The 15,538-nt window shown below is 37.5% G+C and overlaps 8 protein-coding genes across 8 annotated transcripts; 3 read left to right on the top strand and 5 right to left on the bottom strand. All coding sequences in view use genetic code 12, as the record gives it.

Moving 5' to 3' along the window:
- Window positions 1–280: 280 nt before the first annotated feature.
- On the top strand, window positions 281–2,260 carry CPAR2_202690 (uncharacterized protein; the record flags this gene model as incomplete). The annotated part of the gene is made up of 1 exon (XM_036809129.1): window positions 281–2,260. One exon carries the CDS (start codon window positions 281–283, stop codon window positions 2,258–2,260), a length of 1,980 nt encoding a protein of 659 aa, XP_036665796.1.
- A 193-nt stretch (window positions 2,261–2,453) lies between these two features.
- Window positions 2,454–4,547, bottom strand: ECM25 (Ecm25p; the record flags this gene model as incomplete). Its single annotated transcript, XM_036809128.1, has 1 exon — window positions 2,454–4,547. The coding sequence occupies one exon, from the start codon at window positions 4,545–4,547 to the stop codon at window positions 2,454–2,456; it is 2,094 nt and encodes a 697-aa protein (XP_036665795.1).
- Window positions 4,548–5,372: 825 nt separating this feature from the next.
- Window positions 5,373–8,276, top strand: RPN1 (proteasome regulatory particle base subunit; the record flags this gene model as incomplete). Its single annotated transcript, XM_036809127.1, has 1 exon — window positions 5,373–8,276. The coding sequence occupies one exon, from the start codon at window positions 5,373–5,375 to the stop codon at window positions 8,274–8,276; it is 2,904 nt and encodes a 967-aa protein (XP_036665794.1).
- Window positions 8,277–8,345: 69 nt separating this feature from the next.
- Window positions 8,346–8,939, bottom strand: CPAR2_202660 (H(+)-transporting V0 sector ATPase subunit c''; the record flags this gene model as incomplete). Its single annotated transcript, XM_036809126.1, has 1 exon — window positions 8,346–8,939. One exon carries the CDS (start codon window positions 8,937–8,939, stop codon window positions 8,346–8,348), a length of 594 nt encoding a protein of 197 aa, XP_036665793.1.
- Window positions 8,940–9,717: 778 nt separating this feature from the next.
- CPAR2_202650 (uncharacterized protein) lies at window positions 9,718–11,378 on the top strand (the record flags this gene model as incomplete). The annotated part of the gene is made up of 2 exons (XM_036809125.1): window positions 9,718–9,790; window positions 9,859–11,378. 2 exons carry the CDS (start codon window positions 9,718–9,720, stop codon window positions 11,376–11,378), a joined length of 1,593 nt encoding a protein of 530 aa, XP_036665792.1.
- Window positions 11,379–11,434: 56 nt separating this feature from the next.
- On the bottom strand, window positions 11,435–12,277 carry CPAR2_202640 (nicotinamide-nucleotide adenylyltransferase; the record flags this gene model as incomplete). Its single annotated transcript, XM_036809123.1, has 1 exon — window positions 11,435–12,277. The coding sequence occupies one exon, from the start codon at window positions 12,275–12,277 to the stop codon at window positions 11,435–11,437; it is 843 nt and encodes a 280-aa protein (XP_036665791.1).
- A 643-nt stretch (window positions 12,278–12,920) lies between these two features.
- Window positions 12,921–13,475, bottom strand: CPAR2_202630 (peptidylprolyl isomerase family protein; the record flags this gene model as incomplete). The annotated part of the gene is made up of 2 exons (XM_036809122.1): window positions 12,921–13,315; window positions 13,385–13,475. The coding sequence occupies 2 exons, from the start codon at window positions 13,473–13,475 to the stop codon at window positions 12,921–12,923; spliced, it is 486 nt and encodes a 161-aa protein (XP_036665790.1).
- A 403-nt stretch (window positions 13,476–13,878) lies between these two features.
- CPAR2_202620 (uncharacterized protein) lies at window positions 13,879–14,877 on the bottom strand (the record flags this gene model as incomplete). Its single annotated transcript, XM_036809121.1, has 1 exon — window positions 13,879–14,877. The coding sequence occupies one exon, from the start codon at window positions 14,875–14,877 to the stop codon at window positions 13,879–13,881; it is 999 nt and encodes a 332-aa protein (XP_036665789.1).
- Window positions 14,878–15,538: the final 661 nt, after the last annotated feature.

The following is a 15,538-nucleotide window of genomic DNA, read 5'->3' as shown; positions in this document are numbered from 1 at the left end:
GTTCATATATACACACAAAAATGCAGGATGGCGAGAAAGAGAAAAATTTTCTCTTTAAGTTTTTGAACATTTCAACACACCCTCTCTCTCACTCTCTCCTCTTTTTTTTTTTTTGTTATTTGTTGTTATTTCGTGTGTGTGTGTATGTGTACCCAATAAAAAGGTGTGTACCAATATCCAATAAGTAGTGTATCAATCATCAAGTTGCAAAAATAGGTTTTTGTTTACATTATCACGACCCCATACATATATATATATACATTGAAACTTGACTGAAACCATGTCTGCTGCTGAAGATGATTTTGCTAGTAACATTGATGAACAATTGCTTAATAGTGTTGATTCTCATCAAGATTCCAGAATCAAGTTAGAAGATATTGCTCATGCTGCTGAAGCTTCAAAAGCACAACAACAGGCACAACTGCAAATGCAACACGACCAACAGCTCGAACAGCAACTGCCCCAACATCAACAACACCCGCAACAATCAATTGTGAAGAAAGAGCAGAAACGTCAAACGAGAAGAAACAATAGAGCTTCAGCAAATACTTTGCCAAGTCAACATCAACCAGCCCAGCCAACAGCTTTAGATGAAGATGAATTCAGAAAGTTTCAGTTGCAACAACAAGCCCAACAAACGTCTGAGCAATTTGTTAGACAGCAACAGCAAGCATTGGCTGCTGCCGCTGCTGCTGCGGCCGAATTGAACAATTATGGCAACCCCCATCCATCAACACGTCATCACCCTCATCCTCATCATCATCATGGAGGTCCACAATTGCCTGATTTATCAGCACCATCGACTGACGAATTGGCTGAATACAATATCCAAATTCCTGACCCCATTGTTGATAATAGACTGAAGATTTTCCCGGTTGAGGAAAACACAATCACTGCTGAAGGTAATTTAATCACTCGTCCATACCCTGAACAAATTTTTCAAAGCCGTGATGATTTGAATGAGTTTATTGCTGATTTTGCTAGAGATAATGGGTTTGGTGTTGTTATTGCTCATTCCAACAAAAAGGCCATTTATTACACTTGTGAACTAGGAGGCCGGTACCGTCACAAAAAGACCAAGAAAATCGATGAACTGAAGCAAGTTGATGTTGGTGAAGGATACATGTTGGACCCCGATACTAAAACCAAGAAATTAAAATGTCCTTATGCCATGACTGCATCGTATAAAAAATCAACTGGAATTTGGACCTTGAGAACAACATGCAATGAACATAATCATCCCCAATTGGACCCATTGAGTAACCATCCCATGCTTCGCAAGAGAAGTGATGAATTGAATGTATTGATTTTGGATTTGTACAAGTTAGGAACTAAACCATCGCATATTGAATCCAAGATAAGAGAACTGTATCCCGATTTAGCCATCAAGCGTGAGGATATCTATAATGAAATCAGAGGGTATAAACGTAAGTTAAAGAAGCAGAATTCCAGATTTGGATTCAATAACCCATCAAGAATTGCTAATGCTCAGTACAGAAAGAAAGCAGCACAACAAGCTGCTGCTGCTGCCGCCGCTGCTGCTGCTGCTGTTCCTGGGAGTGGAGGTGTCATTGGTAATGGGTCCGGAAGTGGTAATGATACAGCTGATGCCGTTGCTGCTGTTACTGCTGCCGCTAATGCTAATGCGTTCTTGAGTGATGGTCAAGATATCACCAATTACGAAGCATTCCATAACCAACAGCAAAGTCAACAAGAACAACGAAATCAACAAGCACAGCACTTGCAACAACAGGCTCAGCAACAGGTGCAGCAACAACAAACTCAGCATCAACAAACTCAAAACCAACAACAACAAGATCAAGCTCAACAGGAACAAGAAGAGTTTCAACGCCAATTTGTCGCTGCCACTCAAGCTCAACAACATCATCAACTTGACGATCATCAGTACCAACAATACCAACAACATTTACAGGACCAAGCTAATCGAGTTCATCAACAACAACTTTCACAACATCCACACTCTCACGCCCACCATCATCATAATCATCACCATGGGTTGACTGATTCCGATGGAAGTGCCGCTGCTGCTATTGCTGCTGTTGCTGCCGCCAGCGGCGTCAATGTTGGTCGTCAACTTCATCATCACCAATCACCCCAACAACAACTGCAACAACAAGAGCAACTGCAACAGCAACAGCAACAGCAACAACTGCTGCTGCAGCAGCCTCATGCCAATACCTACCAAGATGGTGCTGATTTGTCAATGGACAATATTGATACTCGTTTGGTTGGAGAATAATAAGAGGCTATGCAAAACACCCTCTTCTATTGAGAAGTTATTGGTGTCGTTTTTTTTTCTTTTAATCTATATAGTTGTTAATTTTTCTTTCCCCATTTGTCTTTTATAATTCACCGAATGAATTTTTTGGAGGGTGCTATTATCAAACTTCAATTTCTTTTTATTCAACTCTATTGAAGCTTTATGCTAGTAGTTACATGCTATTTAAGATTTCCAAACCTTCAGTACGTTCTTCAAATAATTTAGCCAATTGTGATACTTTACGACCACGAATCACTGGTTTCTTCTTGGTCTTGTTGTTCTGTTGCTGTTGTGGTTCCGACGAATCTGCATTTTGATGCTCGACATCAACATGACCTTGAGCATGCGCAATTGTCGCCAATGTAGTCGATTCACCAGTAGGTGCATCATGAATTGTGGATTTGGGCTTCGTAAAGTGGTATTTCTGGGGTGGATATTGCAATTGGAGATTAGATACGTTGGTTAAAGTAGTTGACAGTTTTGGTGATCGTGGTGATCGCAATTGTGACTTTGAGACAGCACTTGTGATAGCTGATTTAGGTGCAATGTTTTCATCGTTTAACCATGATTTATCAGATTGAGGCTGTTGTTGAGAACCACAGTTGCTACCGTCTTGTATTTTAGTGCTATCGGACTGTTGTTGTGTTTTATCAATTGTAAATGCAGAAGTAGGTAGTGCTTGCTGCTGTTTGGTTACCCTTGGCGCTGGAACTGGTGGTGTGTCTTTTGGTTGACGAGTTTTACTTGGTGATGAATCTCTGTTTGTTACTGATCCAGCTCTAGTTGCTGGCCTAGGAGGTCTGGGGGGTGAGAACTCCACTGTGTCACCCCTCATATTAGCCTTTAATGGTGACTTGAGATCATGAATTGAAGGTCTGCCACTTCCCACTTCATTAAATGAATCTGGAGAGTTATCCTTATGAACACTGATGCCGTTTGCTTTTGCCTTTGCCTTTGCCTTTGCCTTTGCCTTTGGCTTCTCTTCTAACTCCAATTCGGAATTTGAAAACAAGATGTTACTCGCATTGAATAAAACTCTACCATCATCATCGTCACTATCTTCTTCATACGTGACTTCGTAGCTCATTTCATACGCAATTTCAGAGTGATTCGGTTGATGCTTGCCACTAACAATATCCTCAACTGATGGGAACTCATAAGATGCTTTCAACTTTTCCCAATAGAGTAATACATTCTTGATGAATCGTTGAATCACGAGTACACGGCTCTTGTCGGTGGAGACTATTTCATGAGATAAGCAATGCGCCATACATTTGGCAATAGTAGTAGTAGTGTGCTTGGTGACATGCTCATTTGAAACTAAATTTGTAAACAACTGAAATAATTGTAATAGTAACTGGTCATAATTGATAGTTTTTGCATATTGTTGATGCGATGTAACAATAGCATTAAGTGTGGCTTGAGTATATTCAAGATCGTCTTGTATAGGTAGTAGTATCAACTCGTACGGAACTAATGCAAATGGCAAATCCAGTAATAATTTTTTGAAAACAGTTGAAATGCAATATAAATCCCAATCATTTATCCAAATGAGTTGATTTCTCAAAATGCATTGATATAAAATCTCTATATTATCTCTCTTTCCCGGAGTGTAACAGATTAATTCCTTTTTGCAGCCATGAGTATTGATTATATTGAACAATTGATATACATGATGATAAAATGCAGGGTTTGTTTGTGGTGATAACATGACATGTGGATTGATAACAGGTGGTATTTTCAATGATAATTTAATCTCATTTTCCAATTGTAAATCATACTTGTAGATGTTTAATGATATTTTCAATAAAGTTATATTTAAATAGTGACTCAATTCACTCAATGTCCGACAATGGACAACATCAGTATGTCTTTGACCTTTTGGTTCTACAGCAAAAGCATCCAACATGTAATTGATTATTTCTATATTGTGTTTAGTTGTGTGATAATTGTGTATGACTGAAGTAACAGATTTGATGAACCATGAATCATGAACTGTGAAAATCTTGACCAAATTGTTTAGATTGATGGCATTACTCATAAAAGTCTTGATAAATTTTAACCCCCATATCCAACTAATTTTGTTTAACCCACTAGAAAACATTACCAATACGTATGGTTTTAAAGGCAAGTGTTGCATTAGTACCGGTATTAGTTTGTCATAGTTTATCAAATCGGTTGATGGTAAGTATGAGGTATCAAAAATGTATATGGGATAATTTGTTATGGGATCACGTAAAGTAGACTTGTAGAATATTCTGTCCATGACGGTCTTGGTAGTGGTGGCAGTGCTGGTGGTAGATGCTTTACTTTGTAGTAGCCACTACCTCAAGATGCAAATGCCGGAAGGATTGAATATATATATTTTTTTTTGATTATTTGGTTGGGTGTCTCTTTCTAAAAATGTAAATATAGATCTTGCATATAAGAGAGCTTTACCATCAAACTTCTCTCACGCGTTTTTATTTGTAATGTATGATGATTTGGTAGCATTTGCTAATATCCAAAAGCTTGTAAAGATCACAGCTTGCGTACCTTTAACCTTTGTCCCAATGAAAAATGCTGAATCCTACAGTGGGTTGGGTGGATCTTAGTGCAAATAGTTTCTCTTTATCGTTTGGGTTGCTGCCCGCTTATGCTTGTGACCTTCGCAAGCATGATTGAACTAATGTTCCTGCACCAATGAATCTAGTTACGTAACTAGAGGGTTTTAAGACACGTCGTATCTCTGTGAATAGCTCAGTTTACCAGTTTCCATCAGCAATGAGAGCACAGTGCCATACTCACTACCCTCTCTTATCCACCCTTCTGATGCGTTTCCTCTGCCTGGCGCACTTGGTAGTTACCACTCTCACCTCTCTATGCAGGAATTCAACTATCCTTCATAAATTTTTTTTTGCCACTAGCACTCAGTGTGAGCGAAAAATCATAAAACATAGAGAACCACATTGAGAGGCAAATCAAATCAAATCCTAAACTATACTTTACCACTCACTCTTACTATCACCTGTGACTATATAATCTTCATATCATTTAGACACATTGATCCCATTACACAGTCCATATAACTGAAACTAAGAAGAAGTAAAAAATGGCACCAGTACAGCAGGAAGAATCTAAAGAACAGCAGTCTGTGGTTGCCAAAGACGCAAACCAACCACAAAAAAAACATGTTAACAAACAAGAGGAAGAGCTTTCTGAAGAAGATCAACAATTGAAAGAAGAGTTGGAACTGACAGTAGAGAAATTAAAAGAACCAAACCAATCAGAAGATCAGTATGCAAAATACTTGGAATCATTAAAGAGGTCAATTCAAGACTCCACCACCTCAATGACTGCCGTACCCAAGCCATTGAAATTTTTAAGACCTAGCTATCCCGATTTAACTGAAGTGTATGATCAATGGAGTAAAAAGTATGGTGAAAAGGCTACCATTGTATTCAACTTGGCTGATATCTTGTCGGTTTTGGCAATGACCTACTCAAACGAAGACAAAAAGGATTCAGTAAAATACAGATTGTTGTCCAATACCGATACTATTCAAGATTGGGGTCATGAGTATTTACGTCATTTGGCCTTGGAAATTGGTGAGTCTTACCAAGAAAACCTTGGTGTAGATGAAGAATTGGTGTCCAAATTAACTCAATTGGCATTGAAAATTGTTCCATATTTCTTACACCACAATGCTGAAGCAGATGCTGTCGATTTATTGTCAGAAATTGAGTCCATTGACAAATTGCCTCAATTTGTTGATGACAATACTTATGCAAGAGCTTGTCTTTATGTCACTAGTATGGTTCCATATTTGGCACCACCCGATGATCTTTCCTTTTTAAACACTGCTTTCGCTATATACTTGTCTCATGGGCAATTGACGCAAGCTTTAACTATAGCAATTAAATTGGATGACAAGGAATTAATAGAACAAGTGTTTAACTCAACCAAAGATGAGTTGGTTCACAAACAGTTGGGTTTTATCTTATCGCAACAGCTCAGCAATTTCAAATTACCAGAAGAAAACCAAGAAGTTCAAGAGACTATAAGTAATGTCAAGTTGAGTGAATATTTCCAATATTTAATCAAGGAATTAAATCTATTGGATCCAAGAGTTCCTGAAGATGTTTACAAATCACATTTGGAGAATTCAAAATTTGGATTGGGAACTTCAGGATCAATTGATTCTGCTAAACAGAATCTTGCTGCTGCTTTTGTCAATGCATTCTTGAATCTTGGATTTGGTAAGGATAAGTTGGTAAAATCTGAAGAGGACAACAAATCTTGGATCTATAGAACAAAGGGGAAAGGTATGGTTTCAACTACAGCATCTTTAGGTTCGCTTCACCAATGGGATGTCAATGAAGGTTTACAAGTGTTGGACAAATTCACATATTCTGATGATCCCGAAGTTAAAGCTGGTGCATTGTTGGGTACTGGTATCGTATCAGCAAATGTTCATGACGACGTTGATGCAGCACTCGCATTGTTACAAGAGTTTGTCAATGACTCCAACAAATTGTATCAAACAGCAGCAATCAATGGGTTGGGCATTGCATTTGCGGGATCGGCAAACGAAGAAGTATTGAATTTGTTATTGCCATTGGTTTCTGATTTGGATGCTCCATTGGAAGTTTCTTGTTTGGCTGCATTAGCTTTGGGACATACTTTTGTTGGAACTTGCCATGGCGATATAACTTCAACCATCTTGCAAACTTTATTGGAGAGAGATTTCGCTCAGTTGGCAAATAAATTTATCAAATTTATGGCATTGGGTTTGGGTCTTTTGTACATGGGCAAAACTGAACAAGTTGAAGATGTATTGGAAACTATTGATGCTATTGAACATCCAATCAGTAAAACCTTGAAAGTATTGGTAAACATTTGTGCTTATGCTGGTACCGGTAACGTGTTGCAAATACAAGCATTGTTGCAAATGTGTGCTGCTAAACCAAAAGATCAACTCGATGAGGAAAAGAAATTGGAACAATCCGAAGAAGACCAGCAGAAAACTGAGGAAAAAGAGAAACACAAGAATGAGGGTGAAGGTGATGTTGAAATGGAAGATGCTAAAGATGGTAACGAAACTCAAGAAGGTGAGCAGACGGAACCTAAAGCCAATGCAACTGAGGCAACCGAGAATGAAAATAAAGAAGAACCTGACGACGATGAAGTTGAAGAAGATGAAGAGTTGTACCAAGGAATTGCTGTTTTGGGATTGGCATGTATTGCCATGGGTGAAGATATTGGTCAAGATATGTCATTGCGTCATTTTGGTCATTTTATGCATTATGGAAACTCATTAATACGTAGAGCAGTGCCATTGGCTATGGGTTTGGTTTCCGTATCCAACCCTCAAATCAAAGTTTTTGAAACTTTATCAAGATATTCACATGATCCTGATTTGGAAGTGGCGCAAAATTCCATCTATGCTATGGGATTGGTTGGCGCCGGTACAAACAATGCGAGATTGGCCCAATTATTGAGACAATTGGCATCATATTATATCAAATCACCAGACACATTGTTTATGGTGAGAATTGCTCAAGGTTTGTTGCATTTGGGTAAAGGTACTTTGACATTATCCCCATTCAATGTTGAAAGAACTGTATTGTCCAACACAGCATTGGCTTCATTGTTGACCATTTCCGTGGCATTATTAGACCCAAGAGCTTTCATTTTGAATGATTCAACGACTGAAACAAGTCATGAATTGTTGTACTATTTAACTCCTGCGGTCAAGCCCAAGATGTTGGTGACTATTGATGAAAACTTGCAACCGTTAAAGGTCAATGTTAGAGTAGGACAAGCAGTTGATGTTGTTGGTCAAGCAGGTAAGCCCAAGACCATCACTGGATGGGTCACACAATCGACACCAGTACTATTAAATTATGGTGAACGTGCTGAACTTGAAAATGACGAATATATAAGTTTGAGCAATTCGTTAGAGGGCGTTGTCATATTGAAAAAGAATCCCGAGTTTATGGATATAGACAGTTGATCTAAGTATAGAGGAAATAAATGCGAAGGTGTAATTTTTGTATATAAAGTGTAGAAAGAATCCTACTTCTCAGCTAAATTCTTGTGCTTTACCAGTCATTAAAAGTCCTACAATCAACCCAAACAATCCCAACACTGATCCAAAAATTTCAACCACAAGAATCTTGACAAACAACGAGCTATCAGCAGCATCAGACACAGCAGCTGTCGACCCAGTGATACCAACAGCAATACCACAAATCAAATTGGAAATACCAACAGTCAAACCAGCCCAAAATAATGAATAACCAGTATATAAATTCTCCTTGGAGAACAATGCTTCTTTATCAACACTTTGCAACTTAGCACTAAATACAATTGCCATAATCAATCCATAAATGGCGACAACTTCACAAAAAATGATGGAAATCAAATTCTTTGTTGTAATTCGTGGCACTTTAACACCAGCTCCAATAATGGAGGAGCCAGTGATGAATATACCCCAGGCGGCACCTACGACTGAAAAGGATATACATGATCCAATACCTAATGATGACCACATGTATGGCGATGTGCTTTCTAAAAATTCACCAATATTGAATGATTCACCAGCTCCTGTGAATAGCATGTAGCCACCAACTGTTAAAAGTGAGAGTGTCACTATGGATGACGTTATGTACGACATTGTGTTGTGTAATGAGATATGCAATTCAATGAATGGAACGGAATGGAATGAAAGATGGGTGATGCGTGATGAGTCTGTATGTGTTTTGATGCTCAGTTTGATAATTATATGGTTTTGGGTCCAGCTTTGTTTGCTGATACTTTTTTCTCTCTTTCATTTCAAAGATAATTGATGGAAAGTGCACGACTTTTATCCTTTTGTTTTTGGTTGCAAAATAGGATCAGTCCGATAGTGGAAGGAAAGTGAGGGAATGGGGTGGACGACGAAGTTATGAGTGGATGACGAGGTGGCTAGTGGCTGTGATGGTGTGTGAAGTTTGAACATGGAAGTAACCTTTCAACCATTTTACGGGTCTGATAGTACTACCTATATTTTTTGTATTGGATAGAGGACAATTGAAAGCTTCAACAGCATGTTCATTTTCACCCTGTCATATACAGAACAACAACTTATGGTTGATACTCTTCTTGTTTTCGCAAGTTTTGGCGTAAAACAATGAGTTGTCCTTTGCCATCTTTGTACTTTTCTGTTATGTTCAAAATATCAACTGCACCAGTTTTTGCGTAACTTCGCCTTAATTCACACTTTTACAATCACTGGTAGAATTACTCCAATTGATATTCTTGTTATGCTGATGAAATTTAAAAGCAAAGTACCTTCTTTGAAGTAGCGTTATAAATATATAGATACTACATCTACGATGCTTGTTAGAATTACAAAATAAAATTTTCGAAGCACAACATCCTCCATCATTGATACAAGCTTCCAATATCTTAGAATGAAGCTCGGTTTTGTTATTTTGTTCGTCAACGGCTTTGTTCGTTGTATAAGTGCTGCAAATGGTAAAATAAGTATGTATAAATTTTGAAATGGAGGGCGAATTCACCTTACCGATACTAACATAAAGCGTTAAAAATAGATGTTATCAATGAAGATGATTTGGTCAGCATGGCAGTAACTGCACCCAAAAGCCCCGAATTGCTGTCTCCTTCTTTTGATGGTCTCCTCCCATTTGAATTTAGCAATGATTACGTCCAACAATGGTCCCAATTGAAAGATGATAACAATAATGATGACAAAAATCAAGACGAAGGAGGAGATAACGAAGAAGGCGATGATTCGTCGAGACCCAAAATTGATAGTAGTGTCCCCTTGCATTGTCAACGTGATGAGTTTATTATTCATTCATTGGGTGATTTGAATTCAATCATTGAATGTGAAACAATTGTTGGTAATGTTGTTATATCTGAATTTGACTACCCTATTATCACATTCACCAATTTGGTTAAAATCAAAGGTAATTTATCCATTTACAAGTCGCCAGAATTGGTTCGTATTGAAAGCCCTCAATTGCAAAGTATCAGTGGACAATTTCAATTGTTTGAATTGACGTCATTGGCATTGATTAGTGTCCCCAGCTTGAAGCAAGTTCAATCATTGAAGTGGCAGATTTTGCCCATTTTGAGTAATGTTCAATTTAATGCTGAAATTAAAGGAATTGAAAGTATAACCATTTCCGATACTTCATTGACTGGATTTTCCGGATTTGTTGCTAATGAATTGAAAATTTTGGATATAAATAATAATCGCTTTTTGGATACGATTGATTGCAATGTTGAAAAAGTGACGCAATTGTTGCACGTTTCTGCCAATTCCAACGAAATTAAAGTTCATTTACCCAATTTGAAACAAGTTGAAGAGTTGAGCATTCACAATGTGGCTATTTTGAATTTAGGTAATTTGGAAAGAGTTGGTAAATCAATGAGTTTGAGTAGTTCATTGTTTCAGGCATTAAAACTCTCCAAGTTGAAGTATGTTGGTGGTACATTGAATTTGTCGAAAAATTCCAAGTTGGAAGTTGTTGAATTCCCCGAATTGGATGAAGTGGATGGTGGATTGATGATTATCAATAACAATTTGGTTGAAAAAGTTAATTTTTTACCCAATTTAAAGATTATAGGCGGTGCTTTGGAGATTGTGGGAAAGATTACTGAATTGACATTTAAGAATTTAAAATTGGTTAAAGGTAGCGCAATTGTGCGTTCAACCTCACCACTGTTTGATTGTCGTAAATGGACCAAACTGGAGATTGGATTGGTTGTTAGAGGCGGTAAAATTGAGTGCACTAATGCCAATAATGAAAAAGTTACCTCCAGAACCAAAGAAGATGGTTCTGAAGCAAGTGAAGTGAAGAATGAAGGAGAAGAAGGAGGAGAGGGAGAAGGAGAAGGACAACATGTGGGACGGGAAAAGCCCAATCAAGTTGAGGAAAAGTCAAGTAATGGATCCAAGAATAAGACTCTGAGTTCCAAAAATGACAAGTTTACGAAATCATCGTCATCATCGCCATCATCATACAGCTGGAATACATTTTATACATTATATGTTGTCATTTTCGCGGCTATTGTCAATTTGTCGATATTTATTGACCTTGTTTGAAATAGTTTCTTGTTTACCCTAAATATACCAATTGTATATCATTATGCTTCTTTGTTTCAGCCCTGTTTCTCTTTGTAAAGATTGTTTTCCTCAATGTAATTTGCAACCTCTGGCAAAACTTGCTTCTTCCATTCAGGGTCACCCAGTAATATTTCCTTTCTTATGCCTGAGCTACTAAATGTAGCTACTTTTTCATTCATGTTTCTCAATATGAAGATGTTTTTTGACCAATGGCTAGGAATTTCTTCGTGTTGACCAAGTGAAATCTCCTTTACATAAACCAGTTGTTGGTTTATAGTGACTGTTTCACTATGCCTTGTTAAACAAACTAAATCTGTCATCTTCATAAAATGTTCCAATGATACTGACAACTTGTCCGGTAAATAGTATTTGGGGTTAAGTATCCTAATCAAGGTATCAAACCCAATTAGAAAAGTCAATTTAAAACCTGGTTTAATTGTTTGTTGCGGCTCTGCGTCAAGGTAGTTTAAGATTGACAATGACTTATTTACAAACATTGCTTGTTTGGTTAGTCCAATAGCAACTGTAATTGGGAAATTGGCAGCAATATGATCAGCCATTAAATGAATCATTGCTAATCGTTGATCAAATGATTCAGGTTGAGGATGCAACTTGTCAGCATTTTGTACCGATAATAATAATAGTAAAACCTTGTTGTTGAGGGGAACACCATCGTAATTGGACTTCAACAGCTCCTCAATTATAGCAAAATGAGCCAAATGAGGAGGATTGAACGAAGAGTCAAGTACACAAACCCGTTGTGTTGAATTGGTTATAAACTCCGGAGTTCCTTGTGATGATGATGCAGTTGAGTAAACAATCCTGAAATCTGCTTTGGAGGCAAGGAATTCTTGCAATGGCTTTAAGAATCTAGACATTTTTTTTTGAAATGGCGTGGATTAAAGGAAAGGAAGAAAGAAAGAAAAGGGAGTATATTTCCTGATAAAGATTGCATAAAGATTGCATGATATTTTTGTTCTCCCCTACCACCCCCCGACTTTGTAATTTTTGTTTTTTCTTCTCCCTTTTTGTGGCATTGTTGCTTCCTGCGGCTGGTAACTTTCGAGGAAAATCGGCGGTGGTGCAATGTGCGTTGGGGGCGTGGTTAGGACAACACCTAACCGCGTTGCAAAAACGGGGCGCTACCTCACAAGTCTGAAGAAGAAGAAGGGGATGGTTTTCTGACCAGTCTGTTACGGAGCAAATATCCCGAAGGTAGATCAAAAGAGACTAGACTCAGCCACGTTTGAATACCTCGATCTCATTTAAAAGGCTTCCCCTCGGTTTTAAAGCAGCTCAGAGAAGAATTCACACGATTTGCATAAATACCACTGGTGCTTATTGTTAGCTGAAAATATCCTCCTCCATTCATCAGCCCACTATATAACCATATGGTGAAAAATTGATCTATATTTAGCTGAAAGCCGAGTTATATAAATGACGATAAGATTACCAAAATTATAAACTTAAAAACAAAGGCATTCTTTCGATAGGTCTAAGCATTGTCTATTTCAAATTTGATTACAATTCATCTCTCTCAACCACAACCTCCTCCTCCTCCTCCTCCTCCTCCTCGCCCTGTTCCTGTTCGTCTTTCTCTGACTTAACCCCAGCAATATCAACCAACTCAGTCTCAAAAATCAACGCCGCATTAGGTGGGATTGGCCCAATACCATTCTCACCATAAGCAATATTAGGGTGACACCAAAGTCTCCTTTTTTCCCCAATACACATATCCAATAACCCTTCCTCCCAACATGTAATCACTTGATTTTGACCAATGGCAAATGGCAATGGGATACCTCTATCCCAAGAACTATCAAATTTGGTTCCATCTTCCAAAGTACCCTTGTAATGGACGGATATGGTGTCTCCCTTTTGTGATTTGCGTTTACAATCAACTTGGTTGAGAATGTCTTAAACATAAAGTGGATTGTTAGTATTTCAAATGGGGAAATCATTGAGAGATTGTAGCATCAACATACCAATCTTTAACTCATCTGATGATGGTGGTGAAGATGCCAATGACGAGGCGACAAATGTTGAAAGGGCAATGTACACAGTGGAGAGTTTCATGGTTAATTGAGTTGAAAAGAAAACGTTATATAATCTAATAATTGAAATTTGTCAACAAAATTGACACGCGAACCAAAACGTCAAGGCAACTACCATCTCCGACTTACATCAAACAAGACTCCGATATACTCTTTTCTACATAAAATCATTTGATGTATATATACAAATATTCTCTTTACTATACAAGACATAGTATTTGATAAACAAAAACTATTCACCTTCATTCTCTCTCTCTCTCTCTCTCTCTCCTCCCCCTTTTCTTCACCTTCTCCTTATTTTTTTAATGTTACAGCATAAAATTAGTGAATAAAAGATAGTTCCCAACTGAATTGAAATAAAACCCTCCCAAATTGAAAAAAAAAAAAAAACAAAAAATATAATAGTTAGTGAAATAGTTGTGCAATCAAAAGATTCTGCGGCCAGATTCAAGTTCTTCCAAAACATCATCTTCGTCTTCCATAACATCCAACATTTGGTACTTGGTTATATCCCAACGATGCCAGAATTTCTTGACATCATTCATATCAAATGATTCAATATGGTCTTGAAGAAAATCTTTTGACTTTAAAAGGCGACATTTAACATTCATCAATTCTTTATTGTCATCTTCTTCTTCCTCATCATCGTCGCCAGATGCAAGTGAAGCTGGGGTGATATAACCATGTACTTCATCTTCGACATAAGCAGTAGCATCGCAATATCTTGCCCATGCTTCGTCAATAGCTCCAACTAAATATTCAAAACATCTAGCTCTGGCATTTCTATCAGCAATAGCAACTGATTGATTGTTGGAGTCGCTCTCTTCTTCCTCTTCGTCGTCGTCGTCATCGTCACATTCATTGCCACCACCAACAAGCATCTTCTTCAAAGACAAACTGCTATTGACAGGACTCGAAGCCAATTTGCAATCCAAATTCTCAATTTCATCTTCAGATCTTAAAATCTTGATCGAAGAGTCTGAAGTACGACGTGAACAGCATGGACTCTTGACTTTGGTGTTGTAATACCTTTCTCGCACCTGATCTTCGTCTTCATCTTCATCATCACTATATTGTGAAATTGCCTTTGATAACTTTGGATCAATTGAAAATGAGGCACGTGTAGAAGCTCTTCTCTTGGCCCTTATTTGATCAGCATTGTAGCATGATTGTTCATCCTCAGAATCAGCATCATCTGATGATGACGAATAGTACTTGTTGTTGTCCAAGTCCTGGTCCGCCAATTCAAAATCATTTCTGCGTGATTGTTGCAAACAAATCCTTTTATTTGCCGTAGTAGATGGATATAAAAAATCACATCCACGTTTAGAGGCACCTCTTCCGTTGGTATTGATATGTGACGATGGCCTTGAAGAAGCTGCAAAATGTTTTTCAAAAGTGTATGGTTTAGGACACAATGCCATATTGTAGTGTTTGTTTGTGTGCGTTTAACAAATAGGTAGCGTCAGTCTTCAGACAAAAAATTATCAAAAGTCGTGTAATAATAGTCAAATTATCCCACAGACAGTAAAAAAAATTCAATTGTTTGGTCGTGTAAATATAACCAAACAAGACAGAATGTATTTTGTGTCTTGTTGTTCTCTAATCAACCAATCAAGGCGTCAGAAAAAATATTTCCTCTCAGTGCAAAAAAGAAAAAAAAAGCAAAGCTAATTTAAATTTTCCTTTGCCTTCCAAATTATTCAACCAATCAGAAGCAAGAATACCAAAAAAATTTTTGCTCAAACCAACAAAAATAAGTAGAACTTGTAGTTTGTCTTGTAGTTTTCTTTGATGGTAGAATTTATGAAAGTTAACAATACAACTGATAAATAGATGAGTATGTATATGTCAACAGTCGACTGGAGGTGTGTCGAGTGTGGTGTGTGTTGTTTGTTGTTATGGGTATGTATAATAACTTCAAAACAGAAAAAAAAAAACCAAAAAAAAAAAAAAGAACTGATGATGTGTTTGGTTGTTTTAGTTTTCAAAAGGAGGAAAGGAAAAAGATTGGGAAATTGAGCGAATTGAAATTTTGATTGGTTGGAAAAGAAGTGAGAAAAAAAAAAAAAAAGAAATTGACAA

This window comes from Candida parapsilosis, contig 005809, assembly GCF_000182765.1.
Source record: "Candida parapsilosis strain CDC317 annotated contig 005809".
Lineage (NCBI taxonomy): Eukaryota > Fungi > Ascomycota > Pichiomycetes > Serinales > Debaryomycetaceae > Lodderomyces > Lodderomyces parapsilosis.
This window is presented reverse-complemented; position numbering and strand designations above follow the sequence as displayed.